Below are 17,594 nucleotides of genomic sequence, written 5' to 3' on the forward strand. Positions count from 1 at the left end.
GTTTACCTGAAAAGGGTCTCAGACAGGAGGAACTGGCTGCAAAGCCAAGAAAAGGAGACTTTATTTAAGAGGGGAGGGAATAAGGGTTTTCAGTTGCTAGAACTGTAATTTTACAACAGCAGCCCTGTAAGGTAGGCCAGTTCTGTTGTTCACCATATTACAGATGGGAGGGGGAGGGATGGCATCCCTGAGGCCGGTAAAATGAGTTTATTGTTGTTATTTATTGATTGATGAGATTATTTATATCTGGCTCAGGGCAGAGGGGAGATTTGGACTTGGGCATTATGTGGATTTTCTTGGCTAGTGTTCTGGCTCCAAAAGATGAGGGAATGCTTAGAGGGGGAATGTTGAAAAAAGAAATTCCCGTGGTCTTCCCATGTATTGTCTTACAATAATTCCGTAAGGTAGGTCGAGGATCTTTTTCCCAACGTTGTTATTTTTTTAAAAAAAAAACTTATTTATTTATTTACTTTATTTATATCCTGAGCCACCTTGGTGTAGGGGTTAAGAGTGGCAGATTCTAATATGAAGAACTGGATTTGATTCCTTACTCCTCCACATGCAGCTGCTGGAGTGACCTTGGGTCAGTCACAGTTCTCTCTGAGCTCTCTCAGCCCCACCTACCTCACAGGGTGCCTGTCTGTTGTGGGGAGGGGAAGGAGATTGCAAGCTGTTGTGAGACTCCCGAGTGAAGGGCAGGATATAAATCTAATCTCCTCTTTCTCCTCCTCCTCCCTCCAGTGGGGACCAAAAGTGACCTATATCGGTCTTCTCTGGTTTATCCTCACAACAACCCTGTGAGGCTGAGAGTATGACTGCAAGCTTCTGTGGCTGCATGGGAGTTTGACCCTGGTCTCCCAGGCCCTAGTTTGAGCCACCATGACTTTCCTAAGGCCACGCAGCTAGTACACGGCTGAGATGAGAAATAGTCATTTGTAGTTCTCAAGATGTAGTATCATTTTATGCCTCTTTGCCCCGCTGAGTTTGGCGGGAATTTGGACCCTGTTAACTGGAGGGCATTGCAGCCTCAATCTCTAAACTGCTTTGCTGTGCTAACTCTGAAGATTTTCTTTTTTAAAACACACTGCCCCTGTGCCTTTAACAACATTTTCACAGCCAACAATTAAGCAGGTGAAGCTTTTCCATCCCTTTCCAGCTGTTTTTGTCTCAGTGACGTTTGTTGTTAAAGGTGCTGAAAGAACAGTGACCATCCTAACATAAAGGGCCAGCTGCTGCTGCTTAAGGAACAGGTTGTATTTTCACCCCCTTTCTCATCACAGGGATGATAAACTATATTAGGAGTGTCAAGCGTTTTAAGGGAGGTTCCTATATAACATCACTGAAGTAGCTTGCATATATATTTTGTTTTGCTCAGGGCTTTTTTTTTTGTAGAAAAAGTCCAGGGGAACTCATTTGCCTATCAGGCCACACCCCCTGATTGTTTCTGCTCAAAAAAAGACTTGGTTTTGTTTGTTACCGTAGGCTTTTTAAGATAACACTTAATTTTAGAATCTTACCTAAAGGCAGCCTATTGGCTCTCATATAATGGATATTTTCTCTCCTAGCTTCTCTGTCCAATAATAACTTGGTGATTTATTATCTATCTCATATAGCTGGGCTGGGGGCATTTGTGTCTTTGGAAGTACAGTTTCAAAAGTCTTTTCAGTGAAACAAAGTAGCAAAACAGATATCTTTCCTTTGCTATAGTGAAATTATCTTCCACCTGTTTCCTGCCTTATTCTTCACTCTTTTCCTTTTTTTGTGGGGGTAACATGTGCTTTATATTTCAGTTCCTTCAAAGGCCTAACTAAACATGTTGAACTATATTTTGGCTGGGAAAGCTTGTGAGAAATATTTCTGCTGGGAAATGCCGTGTTAAAAGTAGGTTAAGAATAAATTGCAGATGTAGTACAAATAATTCATGAGCAAGAAATTGTGGAAGTGAAAAAGTAGGTCAGGCATAATGTGCTGGAAAATTGGCAACTTTTGCTTTTTTAAGGGGCTCTCTTTGATTATGACGTGAAGCAGGGAAGGGTCCATGGATCAAATGTAAGACTAGCAGGAAGCTTCAGTCTCTGCTATCTCCAGGGTTTGGTTTGGCAATTTAAAGTCACAAGCACTGGGGAAGATTCTGCCTGAGAGAGTTCTTACCAGGTAGAGGAGAAGACACTGACCTAGATGGACCAATTGTTTGACATGGTATGAAGCAGCTTCACATGTTGATGTGGAGTTTATATGTAAGACACCGACAATGGAATTGTAAATGACCCATTATGTTTCAGATATTCACATATTGTGGTAGGCAAATTTGGAAGCTATTGTAACATGTTTAATTTGGGACTGCTTTGGAAGGGCTCTCAGAAGAGAAGCCATGTTGGATTAGGCCAATGCCCATCCAATCCATTCTATGTCACACGATGACCAAATCCCAGATGCCCTCAGGAGGTCCACCAGCGGGGCCAGAATGCCAGAAGCCCTCCCACTGTCAAGCACCAACAATATAGAGCACCACTGCCCCAGACATAAGAACAACCATGCTGGATCAGGCCAATGGCCCATCTGATCCAACATTTTGTGTCACACAGTGACCAAATCCCAGGTGCCCTCAGGAGGTCCACCAGCAGGGCCAGAACTCCAGAAGCCCTCCCACTGTTGCACCCCAAGCACCAAGAATATAGAGCATCATTGCCCAAAACATAAGTACATAAGAAAGACTTTGCTGGATCAAACCAGTGGCCCATTCAGTCCAACATTCTGTGTCACACAGTGACCAAAACCCAGGTGCCATCAGGAAGCCCACCAGTGAGACCAGACTTAATTTAATCCAAAATCCATTTATTGTCAGGACTGAGCACTGTGATTATATTACCCAAGTTTTCATTCGACTTTATTGGCTGCCAGTTTGTCTCTGAGAACAATTTAAAGTGCTAGTATTGACCCTGAAGGCAATAAATGATCTTCTTCGTGGTCTCTGTGCATCACACTGATGGGATATAGGCGCCCGCGCCGATCTCGATCGGTATTCTTGAAAGCTGCGGATTTCCGCGCCCCAGGCCCAGTGCGCATGCGCAGAAGCCCCACTGCGCATGCCCACAGGGACCGGAGCGGACATCCCGCCAGTTCTCTTCTGACCGCCGCTTGGATCGGTCGATCTCTCGCACGGTCGGTAGAAATCCTTTTCTTGGAAGTTGCTAGTTGTTGGATTTTTGAACGTTATAGAACTTTACTTGGCATAGACCACACAACAGTCTTTTTAAAGACTAGGGAGGGAGAAGGCGAAAGATTTTTCCGAAACTTTTCCCTCAGTTTTCCCTTTTTTCCCGCCTTTCCCTCACCCCCCCCCCCCCCGTATGGAAAAACGGTGGGGATTTTTCAAAAGGTGTAAGAACTGCGGTAGCAAGATCTCCCCCACAGACGGACACCTTCTTTGCCTTTTTTGCTTGGGAGAAACGCATATCCCCGACGCGTGTGTCCATTGCGCAAAATTTTCCCGCCAGACGAAAAAGAACCGCGCGGGTCGTTTAGCAGCGGCACTGATGGAGAAAGCACTGTCGCCTAAACGAACGTCGGCAGCGACGCACACCCCATCGACATCGGAGTCGCTCGGCGCCGACAAGAGCACCTCCGACGCCGACCGCCCCACAAAATCGGGCTCAGCATCAAAGTCCGCCTCCTCCACTCCTGCAAAACGGCCAAGGGAGGAGAAGGGACTGCAGCCGGAAGCGAAGAAAAAGAAAAAGTCGGACAAACATCGATCGTCCGCAACTTCGCTACCGACGTCACCATCGGGATCGACGGCGAAAGTACCACCACTGAAGCTGTTCGCTTCCCCACGCCGCCGGTTAAGCCCCCCGGTGTTGGCATCGATGTCGACGCAGATCGCCATTTCGTCCGACTCGGATCGCGACTTAGAGCTATCCCAGAGATCGGGAGCGGAGAGCAGTCCACTGGAGATACACACCGTGGAAGACACCGCTCAACCCCGAACGCCGATCAGGGAACCATCGGTCAGCCCCGATCGTCGGCAAACCCAGAACCCCAAGGAGGATCGATCTACCACGCCGAGAGAGGACCGCGGGCGCGACCGTTCAAGAAGCCCTCGGCATGCTCCCCGGTATCGGCATCGATCCAGAGATTCAGAGGAGATATCTCGCAACAGGGATCGTTCTCCTCCGAAACCACCGCCTACAATGTCGTGGGATCAAAGACAGTGGCAGTACCTCTACGGGTCCTGCCCCATGCCTTCTATGTTCCCCTGGTTCCCTCCCAGACATCTGGATTGGGACCAACAATCGGAAGCCTCTGTCAGATCCCGAACGTCATACCGACCTCGACACACACCGTCGGCGTCGGTGTCGAAACCACCGGACACAACGCCACCGAAAACGCTGAAGACTACCCCACGATCTCGGAGCCCCGAGCGGAAGACTCCCGAGTCACCAAGGGCCCAAGAAACACCCAAGCATTCCTCGGAGCACTCAGAATCCAGAGAAGGCTCCCCAACATTCGGGGAAGACTCTCCCCGAGAGGAAATTTCTTCGCCGGAAGAGCCAGCTCCATCCAGCAAGGTAGGCGAAGAATTGCCCATATCTCCATCAGAGGACTTAAAATCATATGGAGATTTAATTAAAAGGATGGCACACACTCTATCGCTACCGACGGTCCAACCCAAGCCGGTAGTTACCGATAACGTGTTCGATGTCGTGCAATTGGATACCTCGACGGCCATAGCTTTACCACTTACTACGGTGATGCTACACATGACAAAAGCATTGTGGGACAAGCCAGCCTCAACACCAATAAGCTCCCGAAGACTCGACCACATGTATCGAGTTCAGGAATCCACAGCTGAGTTTTTGTTTACCCACCCGAAACCAAACTCGGTGGTGGTGGCGTCCTCGTCAAAGGCCAGAAAGACACATGCTTCTCCTCCAGACAAGGAAGGAAAGAAGTTGGACAATTTAGGCAGAAAATTTTATACTGCGGGCTCGCTGGGAATAAAGGTGGCAAATTATGGCGCGTGCATGGGCCGCTACCAATACGCCCTATGGGATCAGTTATCAACACTTCCGGACCTGTCAGAACAAGCCAAACAGGCACTCAAGAAGATTCAAAGGGAAGGCATAGCACTAGCTAAGCAGCAAATTAATTCGGCTAAACATGCAGGTGACATCTCAGCAAAAACACCTCGGCAATCACCTTAAGACGCCACTCTTGGTTGAGGTCGACGGCACTCCAGCCGGATACACAATCCTGCATCGAAGATCTCCCCTTTGACGGAAGTGGGCTATTCAGCTCCACCACAGACACCATATTGCAAGAGATGGACAAAAGCATCAAAACATCTCGCAATTTGGGGGTTCCCATGTCATCTAGAACCCAGGGGAAGCGTTCCTGGAACAAACCTTGGAGTAAGAAGCCATTCTCCAAGCAACCCACCGAGCAACAATGGAGGCCCAAAGGTTCCTCAACCTATTCCAAACCGCCGTACAACCCGAAAACGAAGTACTCACCTAATTCGTCACAGCCATCCAGACAAAAGGGGAATAGACCGTCCAAACAGGGTCTTTGACTGCCCTTCCCCCTGTTTTGCCCCCTACCTTTCGGACTCACACCATACCAGACTTTTCCCATACTCTCCGGCATGGTCCACAATCACTACGGACAAATGGGTTCTGTCGATAATCCGCGAGGGTTATCAAATAGAATTCAGAGAAAACCCCACAGTTCCCACTGTCATTCACACCAGAGCATCTCTCACTCTACACGAAGAGGTCCAATCGCTTCTCCAAAAAGATGCGATAGAGAAAGTGCCAACCAACCAAGAGGGGCGAGGGTTTTACTCCCGTTATTTCGCCATCCCCAAAAAGGATGGAGGCCTTCGACCCATCATGGACTTACGAGGCCTAAACAATTTCATACAAAACCACAAATTCAGAATGGTCTCCCTACAGAACATCCTACCCCTACTGAACCAAGGGGATTGGATGGCCACATTAGACCTGCAAGATGCCTACTTCCATGTGACCATACATCAGGGCCACAGGAAGTTCCTCAGATTCACAATTGGAGACTCCCACTACCAATACAAAGCTTTGCCCTTTGGCCTCTCTACGGCACCGAGAGTTTTTACAAAGATCATGGTGGTGGTGGCTGCTCATCTGCGTCTACGGGGGATCACTGTCTTTCCCTATATAGACGACTGGCTGCTGGTAGCGAGTTCGGAAATACTTTTAACACAGCACGTAGAAGTCACCTTAGCCCTTCTGCAAAAATTAGGCCTACAGGTCAACCTAAAGAAATCGGCATTGCAGCCCTCCCAGAGGGTGCAATTCATAGGGGCCATATTGGACTCAAAAGCCTGCAGGGCTTTCCTGCCGACACAAAGAGCGGAAGACATCATATCTCTAATACACGTGTTCCTGACCAACCCTACAGTCACGGCGTTCCAAGCTCAACGCCTCCTGGGCTTAATGGCAGCGACCACGGCAGTACTAAGATTCACCAGATTCCACATGAGGACACTGCAGCTGTGGTTCCTACGTGTGTTCAACTGTCAAACAGACCCCCCTTCACGCCAACTGACGGTCCCACCGTCGGTGCTCTGGACCCTGCCCTGGTGGCAGGAGAGACAGAACCTCCTCCAGGGAGCCCCGTTCCACAGACAGACTCCCACGCTGACTATAACCACGGATGCATCCCTGTGGGGCTGGGGTGCACACGCGAACGACATGTGTGTGGGGGGCAAATGGCCTCAGGATCTTCTGCGTTACCACATCAACTTCCTGGAGCTGCTGGCCATACATCATGCCGTTCTCTCCTTCAAACACCTGATTACGGGGAGAACGGTAGCGATCTTGACAGACAACACTACTGCCCTCTCTTATGTGAACAGACAAGGCGGCACGGTTTCAAGGAAACTGTGCTTTCTAGCCCTAAGGATTTGGGAAATCTGCAGAGAATTGGACACAACTCTAGTAGCCACACATCTACCAGGCAATCTGAATGCCTGTGCGGATTACCTCAGTCGAGGGGGGGCCTCTCTCCACGAATGGGAACTCAATTGGGAGTTCCTTCGGCCGGTGTTCCAGAAATGGGGCACACCGGAAGTGGACGTGTTTGCCACACGCAGCACCTCAAAATGCGAAAAATTTTGCTGCAGAGGGGGGGCAGACCCCCTATCGTTGGGAGACGGGTTACTGATCCCATGGTCCCGCCGGCATGTGTACCTCTTCCCACCGATCCCACTGATCACGAGGGTGGTTCACAAGATTCATTTAGAACGCCCCAAGGGGATTCTCATCACACCATGGTGGCCCAGACAACAATGGTTCTCCCCGATACTGCGGCTGTCTCACGGGAGGTTCCACCAATTTCCAGTGAGCTCAGACCTTCTACTGTCTCACGAGGGCAGGGTGATTCACCACGATGTACCCCACCTAAAACTCACAGCTTGGCGGCTGGAGTGACGAGATTGTCGGACAGAGCCCTTGACGTCATGCTGAATAGTAGAAAGTTATCCACGAGAAAATCGTATCAGTATAAATGGACAAGGTTTGCCAAATTTGTTAACAAGACTAATAAAGAACCTAGGACAGCAGGCCTGCCACTAATATTAGACTTTTTGCTTTCGCTACTGGACAAGGGACTAACGGTGTCATCGGTGAGGGTATACCTGGCAGCTATATCGGCTAACCATGAACAATTGGGAGGCCATTCGGTATTTTCTCACCCTGATACTAAACGGTTCTTAAAGGGCTTAGCAAGATTGTACCCTACGGTACGTGACCCAGCCCCGGCCTGGGACCTCCCAGCAGTGTTGCAGGCGTTAACGGGAAAACCCTTCGAACCAATGGCGACATGTTCCTTGCAATTACTGTCTTGGAAAACAGCCTTTCTAGTGGCCGTTACCTCAGCCCGCAGGGTCGGTGAACTGGCAGCGTTGCGCTGCGATGACCCATACTTGAGATTCAGCGCGGAAGGAGTGAGGCTGCGCCCGGATGTAACCTTCCTTCCGAAAGTGACATCTGCCTTTCACCTGAATGCAGAAATATGCTTACCCGTATACTTTCCAAACCCAAGTTCAGACTGGGAGAGGAGACTTCACACACTAGATGTAAAAAGGGCACTCTCGTTCTACTTACATAGAGTGAGGCCTGGACGTAAGGACACTAGACTTTTTGTCTCATATTCCACAACATCACAAGGTGTAAGAGTATCGTCACAGCGAATCTCCAAATGGATAACTGAGACGATAAAACTATGCTACTTGTTAAGCAAGAGACCCCTGCCAAGACAGATTAGAGCTCATTCCACTAGAGCCCTAGCGACATCGGCAGCCTTTATGAGAGGAATCCCACTGAAGGACATTTGTGATGCGGCCACTTGGTCCTCCCCGCATACGTTTGTAAACCATTATGCGTTGGACCTGGATTGGCGTAGACGCTCATCAGTGGGCCGTGCGGTGCTTCAAGAGGCTTCTCGCTGATGGACCGTTGCACCCTCCTCCAGGTAGGACTCTGCTTGCTAATCTCCCATCAGTGTGATGCACAGAGACCACGAAGAAGATGAACAGGTTGCTTACCTGTAACTGATGATCTTCGAGTGGTCATCTGTGCAGTCACACTACCCGCCCTCCTTCCCCTCTGCTGCCGGTCCATCTCTAAGGGCTTATGCAGCGGTCAGAAGGAACTGGCGGGATGTCCGCTCCGGTCCCTGTGGGCATGCGCAGTGGGGCTTCTGCGCATGCGCACTGGGCCTGGGGCGCGGAAATCCGCAGCTTTCAAGAATACCGATCGAGATCGGCGCGGGCGCCTATATCCCATCAGTGTGACTGCACAGATGACCACTCGAAGATCATCAGTTACAGGTAAGCAACCTGTTCTTTTGGGATCATAGTTCTTGCCCTCTGTAGCAGGAGCCTACCTGGACACTTGTGTTGTCTGATGAAGCATCACTTTAGGTTCCCCCATAGTTGGAAGTTCAGCAGGTAGTAACATATGACCGGGCCTTTACAGTGATGGCATCAAGGCTACAGAATGGTGTCTCTTATGAAACATTAGCTGACATCTTCCTTTGTGATCTTTCAGAGTGCGGTAAAGACCTGGTTTCCCCCAAAACTTTCACATTAAGGTTGTCTCTGCCTGGAGTATACAGGTGCAGATTTTTAAAAAATGTCTGAGGCTGTTTTGATAAAATGCAGTGGTGCATTCCTAGGGTTGCCAACACCCAGGCAATAGAGGTCATTTCCGCTGGAGAAAATGGCTACTTTGGAGATTGGACACTGGCATTGAGTTCTGCTGATATCCCTCCCCAAACTCTGCCTTCCCTAGACTCTATCCCCAAAATCTCCAGGTATTTCCCAACCCAAAGCTGGCAACCCTATGTAATCCCTTACTGCCAAACTGTTTTGTGTATTGTTTGTATTTTTACTATAATATTGTATTTTTGTTGTGATTTTTATGCTTTTTCCAACCTCTTTTTGGGGATGGTTATGCTAAAAAGTGGGATGATGTTTAAAATTAAAACACTGTTTTGAAGTTTCAGTACAGTAGTTACCCTTAGGTGATGAAGCAGAATGGTTAATCAGATCTTATTTCAATGTGTTACCAATGTGAAATTTGTATATATCTCTCTCTCTCTTTCTTAAAGGATAACCACATTTTTTGCAAGCATGAGACATGGAAGATTTGGACTTGGTGAAAACTGAGCAAGATACCTCTTCTGTGGATACCAATATCAGACATGCTCACAATTCTGTGGGCTGTGACTTGAGTAGTAACAGGTAAACACTGATGTGCCCCGCAGCCTTGTGTGTGTGTTTAATGGGTAGAACAGCCAGTTCACCTACCTAAGCCAGTGCAAAAATGTTTTGTGTCTTTCCGCAGTGTAACTTTGCATGCAGCCTCCAAGGCAGCGTGATTAGGATTGTGCCCAAGAAAAGGATGATGTTATTTTTTGATTGATTGTAGAAGATAATGCTTTGAAGGACCATCTGGTATACCCTTTTTGTGTGGTTATGTATTCTTTTACTTTACATTGGAGCTGTAAAAACCTTTTGATTGTACAAATAGGTTGCAGTATTTCTCAGAGGCAAGTTTAGCTTTTTACCCAAAGGGAATCTACTATACAAGCTTTATATGATAGTTTGATTTGCAGTACCTGTTCAATCTGGAAATGTGAATATTTGTGAATTCTCCCCTCTCTCTTCATTTTTGGCATAAAAGGGAAAAGGGGAAAAAAAAAGATTTACAAAGAACCATAAAATACAATGCTGAGCAATGTTATGCCCTTTTAAGTCCATTAAAGTCAACAGGCTTATAAAGGAATAACTGCTAGCTGTCCAAGTAGAGGGTACCTAGAAGCGTGTTTAGTATGGAAGGAACACTGCAACTTGTGGACAGTCTGTATACTTAACCTTCCCTGATACTTGGATTTTGGAGACTGTCACTTATTGGCTCCTCTCCTTATTTCAGAAGCGGTACTAGTAACGTTCAGTACTAGTTGATATTAGTAACGTTCTCATAATTTTTCATATTGGATGCTATTCCTCACTCCCGGTAGCAAGGCATTTTTTTTTTGCTGAGTTTTCACTTTTAATCCTTTCACCTGCTTGTGGGCTATGACAAATGTGTCCTGTTCTCCTTTCAGTGCAAAGAAGTTCAGAAACAAAGAATTAAATGCCGAAGATGTTTCTGTTTCTCACAAAGCACTTCCCTGTTTAGTTCAGCCTTTGGCTCAATAAATAATTCACGTTCCTTTTCCCCCTCCAACAGAAGCGGTCCCTCGCCCAGCCCAAATGGCGTCTCCTGTTTCTCAGGGAAAGCCAGCCCTGCTGTAATACCTGGCGAGGTTGGTCTGCTGGCCTCTTTTTTGCCAGACCCTCAAAGAAGTGGTGACTCAGAAACACTGAAGAACTGTGAGGTATGTAATTTTTTTTTAAATCAAAGTTTACTATAATAACCTCATGAAAGCCTTACTTTATGAAAAATTATGCAGTAATCTACACAGGTACTTGTGGGGTTCAGTGTATGAGAGAAGCAGTAGGTGGGGGGGGGGTTTGCTCAAACATTCCCATTGCAATGTGTTGATGTTGCCGCCACCACCACCCCCTTCAAAAAAAATCATGAATATTACATTTGGATCAGCAGGGAGAATTAGCTTGCGTGTTTGTGCAGGGTGCAGAAAACTGGGATCTTTTACCTTAGCGGTGGCTGTGAGTAGCAGATTTTCAACAGAAAAACGATGGCAGAGACCTGATTTTAAAAGGAATGCAGAGTTTATTCAGGGAGTTGGCCGAATATGCATATGTGAGGGAACTCACCTGAAGCAAATAGTAGCAGTGCTAAATCAAAACACAGACACATCCCTGATCCTAATTAATGTAGCGACAACAAACACCAAATGTTCAGCAGAGCTTCTTCAGACTGGAGCAGGAGTTACTTCTTGAGCTGGTTTGGAAAATGAGAGGGAATGGATCAAGAGGGAGAGCAAAGATTACCTGCCCTATTCTGCAGAGAAATCAGATGAAAGGAGGGATCCAGGGTGTGTATATTAGGAGTTTTTTGCAGTTCTGTTGATATCCAGGATCAGATTCCAGTTTGTTGTTGTTCAGTCAACCTGCCTACCCTAGGGACCGCCTCTCTCCATATGTCCCCCAGAGAGCACTGAGATCTAGTTCCCAAAATCTTTTAAAAGTCCCTGGGCCAAGGGAGGCTAGATTTAAAACAACGAGGGAGCAAGCCTTCTCAACAAAGGCTCCCCAATGGTGGAATCAACTACCAGAGGAGGTGCGAGCCCTGCGAGACCTGAATCAGTTTCGCAGGGCTTGCAAAACCGCCCTCTTTCAGCTCGCATTTAAGATGGAACCCGGTTAATTGACATCTAGCCATCCTATACATATTCTGAACTGTAGCACCTTAATTAACAATTTACAATGGTTTAACTGTTTTATCTAACTTTTAAGTTAATTTATGACTGTAACTTAACTATATTTTATATTTTAATTTGTTTTTATAGTAATTATTGTATTTTATTGTAATCATGGTAAATACCATGTCCTGTGAGCCGCTCTGAGCCTGCCTTTGGCAGGGGAGGGCAGGATATAAGAATAAATTTATTATTATTATTATTACATTATTCAGTCGCACAGTCGAGTCCGACTCTTTGCGACCCCCTGGACAAAGTCACGCCAGGCTCTTCTGTCTTCCACCATCCTCCGAAGTCTGCTCAAACTCATGTTAGTTACATCAATAATGCTGTCCAGCCATCTCATCTTTTGCCGTCCCCTTCTTCTTTTGCCTTCTGTCTTTCCCAGCATCAGGGGCTTCTCCAGGGAGGGCTCCCTTCTCATTGGGTGGCCAAAGGATTTGAGCTTCAGCATCTGACCTTCCAGGGAACAGTCTGGGTTGATTTCCCTTAGGACTGACTAATTGGATCTTCTTACAGTCCAAGGGACTCTCAAGAGTCTTCTCCAGCACCACAGCTCAAAAGCAACACATTCCAGTAGCTGGCTCTAAAGCCAGACCTGCTACATTGTTTTTGACCCCAGCATAAAATGGGCTCTTTTCAAGAAACTATTAGTTCTGTCTGCAAAGTAGATACTCTGCCACTGAGCCTCAGCTCCACCATTTTGATTTGGCTTCTGTTGAATGGCAAGCCATTGAAGGCTTTGCAAGCTGAAGATTTCAGTATAAAAATTAAAAAAAAAACAGTGGGAGAAATAAAATAACAATTTGTATTTAGTATATGCGCTGCTGAAGTGAGCACAAATTTGACAATTTGTATTTGTCATGCTGCCATGCTGTATAGAGTCTTAGCCAAAGGTTGTGTTTATCAGATGGGTCCACTGGGTATTGTGGAGTTTTTGCTTTTTCATATCTAATTGAATGGCGCTATGTACAGATTTTTGGGTGTTCGTTTTCAAAATAACTTTTTTTTCTAAATAGACAAAGTGGTTACATTTCTTCAGGCTGGTGGAAAAGCAATGCCAAGAACAGATAAATGCTCAGCAGAAACAGTTTTATCAGCAAATCTATGTAAGTATTTTGGTTTTGGTTTTTAATTGGTGCAGCAGTTTCAGCAGTGCAAGACAGACATGGGTGCCATTGTATTCACTGCAGAAGTACTTCAGTTCTGAGGTGCTACTTACAAATGTTTAGACACCAGTTTTTCCCTGAACTTTTAGACACAGCTCAGATTCTTCCATGTAAGCATAAAACTGCTTTGAAGCATGGGATGTTTTGTTATTGTGAACACAATTGTTTTATGATACAAGATATTTTTAGAACGTCAAATTCTCCTTATTTCACAATAAAACCCCACAATATATTTTTATATGTGAAAAATATATATTTTAGACGTTTGAAAACGGATTTGGTACATTTAATATTTACATCCTTTTGGTTGTGTTTTTCCCTTTTCTTGACTCTGCACTAATAGTAGCCAACAATTGCTGAGAGTGAAACAAATGCTAAGAGGTACTGTTATTTTCTTCTCCCACCACTTCCACCTATTTTCTCCCTTATTACTATCTTTCTATCTCACACTTCTTTTCACCCATACTTTTCTTTGTGTGTAAACTTTGATGGTCTTGTGTTGGTATGGAGAGGCTTAACTCATTGAGTGACAATCGTCGGAGTTGCATGTTTTCAGAATTAACCCCAGGAAAGGTCTGCTGTTGGCCAAAGGCTGCCTTATCCAAATTTGGCATTTGTTGTACAAGTTCATTATAGTTCTCATGCGCAATCCTGGAATGTGTTGGTCATGTCTGATTAGCATGTCTTGGGATTGGAGCCTGGTTCTGCATTAGCAGCTTTTTGGAAGTTAAGAGTATTTCTAATTACTTGCAGCCTTGTGGAAGAAAAACACTTTTAGGGGAGCAGTTAAATGGCTCTTTCCATTGCCATTGATTATGCTGGAAATTATGTGCTCATGTTTAAACTTTGCTAATTCCACTGAAGCTGGGTGGGTGATCATTTTTAGGCACGAGGCATTTGCAGGATGTTGTAGAAAGGAAGGAAAAAATGAGACTGCAAAATTTGCATATTGAAACTAATTCCTTGGCTGCTGAAACAAATGGCTCACTTGAACATTATAATCTATATTTCAAAGCGTTTACAGGAATGAAACCTTTTTTTCTAATCTATGAGGCGGCAAACCTAAACGAATGTGCTAGGCTGTCAGCCCCACTAAACGCTATGGAGATGCTGAGTAACCATATTTAAGACTGGAGTGAACCTATAACAATCAGTTTCTCATTATCAACAAGCAGCTTAGTTGACCTCAGTCAATCCAACTGGAGACGTCCATATCCTTGTGCCGACTCCTCTTCCAAGATGGCCTGGGTTTCAAGGAGGTGGAGGCAGCTGGACAGGTAAAGGTTAGAGAAAGGAACATGAGTCGTAGAGCTGGTTTTACCCCAAGTTTGTATCTTGGTAGTGGTAGAGCTCTTAGGCAGATCGAATTGGGATTGTCAATTTGCATCCCTCCGCCCTGGTGGCACATTTAGGGCTAACTGTCACACCGAAAAAGCTGCCTGGCTGTGACTTATAACCATTCCCTTAGGTCGGCTTTGTGACCTAACCATCCTTTCTGGGCGAGTAGTTTGTCTTGCTTCATTCACATATCTGAAGAAGTGTGCAGTGACTCCTGAAAACCTAGCACTATTTTTGTTAGTACTAAAGGCGCTCCCGGGCTCTTGCTCTTTTCTGTTGTTTCATTCACATAAGTATGTCTGGGAGGGTGAGTAGGTTCTGTGCTGTGTAAGACATTTAGTATAGTCAAATTGATTGTGCACTCAAGCAACACTGAATGTTTACTCGTGTGTTTTAATGGCCAACGTGGAGCAACTCTCTGGTATTCATTTGTCTCATAACACATTTTGCATGTTATGTCTGTATGTTGAGACGTCTTGCAGGAGTGGCAGTCTAAAGTAACCAAAGTTCACTGTTCTCGTGCAAATTCCGCAATACTTCTATTTCTTTTTCTTTCCTTGCGGCTGCTTTACTTTGTAGCACATACAGAATGAAATCAGGCACTTGGTGAAACTGCAAAACCAGAATGCGTGTTCGTGCACACAGCGAAGCTTTCCAGCCAAGCACGCAGACTCTTCTTTTCCACTAAAAAACCCGATGGGGTTGCAGTCTGAAACCTCGGAAGAAAATGAGCTCCTCGTCCATCACCTTAACCCTAATGAAGCCGAGAGCCAGCCGGAAGCTTCAGCTTCTCCCACGCAGCAGGAGTGTCTCACGAACAGTCTTTCGACCAGCAGCGGCTATGGCACCTGTTCCGCTGCAGAACTGAGCCCCGTCAAGCCGAAAGACATTCGGGCATGCATGGAAAGCCCTGGGGAGGTCACCAGCAGACAGGATAGTGCAGCCTCAATGCAGAAGGTGTTAGTTACAGCCAGTGTTCATAATAAAAAAGAGTTTACACACCCAGCAATAGAACATGGTTTACCACAGAAAGATAATACCGTTTTTCCTGCTGAAACTGAGCGTAAGATTAGCGAAGGTCAGTGCGGAAGAGCAGGCTGGTAAGTGGCCAACTTTGAAGTCATTAGGCTTATCTTCAAGGTATTATGCTTGGTATGTCGTCACACTGTTGCTTTTGTAATCTAAACGGGGTGGGGTAGGGAAAGCATTTTATTGTTAAGAGTGATGATACTTGCCGGGTTCCAGGTCAGGAAAGCCCTAGGGTTGCCAGCCTTCTGGTGGTCAATAAATATAGAACACTCTGTGAGGGTTTTTAGAAGAAGAAGAATTGCAGATTTATACCCCGCCCTTCTCTCTGAATCAGAGTTTCAGAGCGGCTTACAATCTCCTATATCTTCTCCCCCCACAACGGACACCCTGCGAGGTGGGTGGGGCTGAGAGGGCTCTCACAGCAGCTGCCCTTTCAAGGACAACCTCTGCCAGAGCTATGGCTAACCCAAGGCCATGCCAGCAGGTGCAAGTGGAGGAGTGCGGAATCAAACCCGGTTCTTCCAGATAATAGTCCGCATACTTAACCGCTACACCAAACTGGCTTTTACTAATGCATATAATTTATATACTAAACAATATTCAGTGGTATTCCAAAAAATTCCCTTCTTCAGAAAATTGTATAATGTTCTCTCTTTGTTTGCAGAGCTACACAACGTCCAAGAAATTCCAAAACGGCTATGACTGCTTCCCAAAGGTGTGGCTGCAAACAGGCTGCACTTCTGCCCTCTTTTCGGAGTATCCTTCTTCAGGCAGCTCACCAGAGGGGTAAATCGTTTCAGTTGGCTGTGCTCTTGTCTCCAGTGGATCTGACTCAACACTTCTGTTTGCCCTGGGCTTCTCTTTTTCTATTTGCCCTGCTGGCCCTTTCAAGAGAAGCCCAGGGCAAATAGAAGGGTTGAGCCAGATCCGTTGGAGACAAGAGCACACCCAATTGAAATAATTTACCCCTTTGGTGAGGTGCCTGAAGACGGATATTCCGCAAGAAGACAGAAGCGCAGTCCGTTTGCAACCACACCTGTTTAGGGAAGCGGTCGTATCCGTTTCGGAATTTCTTGGACTTTGTGTAGCTCTGCAAACTAAGAGAGAACATTGTACAATTTTCTGTAGAAGAGAATTTTTTTGGCATACCACTGAATATTGTTTAGTGTATAAATTGTTTTGGAATATGCATTAGTAAAAACCCTCACAGAGCATTCTACATTTATTTGCCTATTTATACCCGTGAGCTCTCTGTCTTGACGACCTTCAGGTGGTGGCTGGAAACCCCTTGCTTTTACAACTGATCCCCAGGCAATAGAGATAAGTTCCCCTGGAGAAAATGGCCGCTTTGGAAGGTGGACTCTGTGGCATTATACCCCACTGAAGACCCTAACCCTCCCCAAACTCCGCCCTTCTCAAGCTCCACCCCCAAAATCTCCAGGTAAAATCTGGCAACTCTGGTCTCCAGCCTTTTTGAGTGTGCGGACACATTTGGAGGAGAGGGGATGGTGAGCACCAAGCCCAACTGCCTGGTGAAGGAAGTGGAGCCAGACACAGTACCATTCTCTTCACTTGGCAAAAGAATCAAATAAGGTGGGGGAGGGGAAAGAAATGAATAAAAGCCTGGGGAAGGCAGGAGGAAGGAGGAGGGAGAGCAGAAAACCCTTTCATTTGGTTAAAGGCAGCCAATGACACGTTCTGTCTTACAAATGTGCCCCACCCACTTTCTGAAAAACTCAGATGGTGCCAGGGGAAGCACTGGCAGGCACCACGTTGGAGAACCTCATTCTAGGTGACTGCAGTTTACAGTGTGTAGTCCTAGGCAGAGTAACTCTTCTCTAAACCCCACTGATTTAAGTGGGTCTTGGCAGGAGTAACTGTGCACAGGATTGCCCTGGTAAATAGCATCAGCCTAGCGTATCGATGCTGAACAGCAGCTCTGAGAGAAGAATGTGACCTGTGCGCTGGATGGCACCGCTTAAGCCTCTTAGAGGGTTTGAAGTAAGAACAGGAATGAAGAGAAGCAGCAGACTTGCAGGAGGTAATTGTGGAGCCTAGAAGAGATCACTAGGAGATTACAAAGGATCTGGAGAAAATGCGTGGGAGGGGTTTTTTTCTTCTCCGCCCCCC

At 46.2% G+C, this 17,594-nt stretch overlaps 1 protein-coding gene across 1 annotated transcript in view; it reads left to right on the forward strand.

The window, feature by feature from the left end:
* Positions 1-17,594, forward strand: part of MPHOSPH9 (M-phase phosphoprotein 9) — a 61,818-nt gene that overhangs the window by 555 nt on the left and 43,669 nt on the right. Inside the window, exons 2-5 of the mRNA XM_060249197.1 lie at positions 9,652-9,784; positions 10,776-10,923; positions 12,948-13,037; positions 15,015-15,535. Of these exons, the coding sequence (XP_060105180.1) occupies positions 9,681-9,784; positions 10,776-10,923; positions 12,948-13,037; positions 15,015-15,535 (863 nt within the window). The 5' untranslated portion in view covers positions 9,652-9,680. The remainder of the gene's footprint in view (positions 1-9,651; positions 9,785-10,775; positions 10,924-12,947; positions 13,038-15,014; positions 15,536-17,594) is intronic.

Source organism: Heteronotia binoei, chromosome 11, assembly GCF_032191835.1.
Source record: "Heteronotia binoei isolate CCM8104 ecotype False Entrance Well chromosome 11, APGP_CSIRO_Hbin_v1, whole genome shotgun sequence".
Lineage (NCBI taxonomy): Eukaryota > Metazoa > Chordata > Lepidosauria > Squamata > Gekkonidae > Heteronotia > Heteronotia binoei.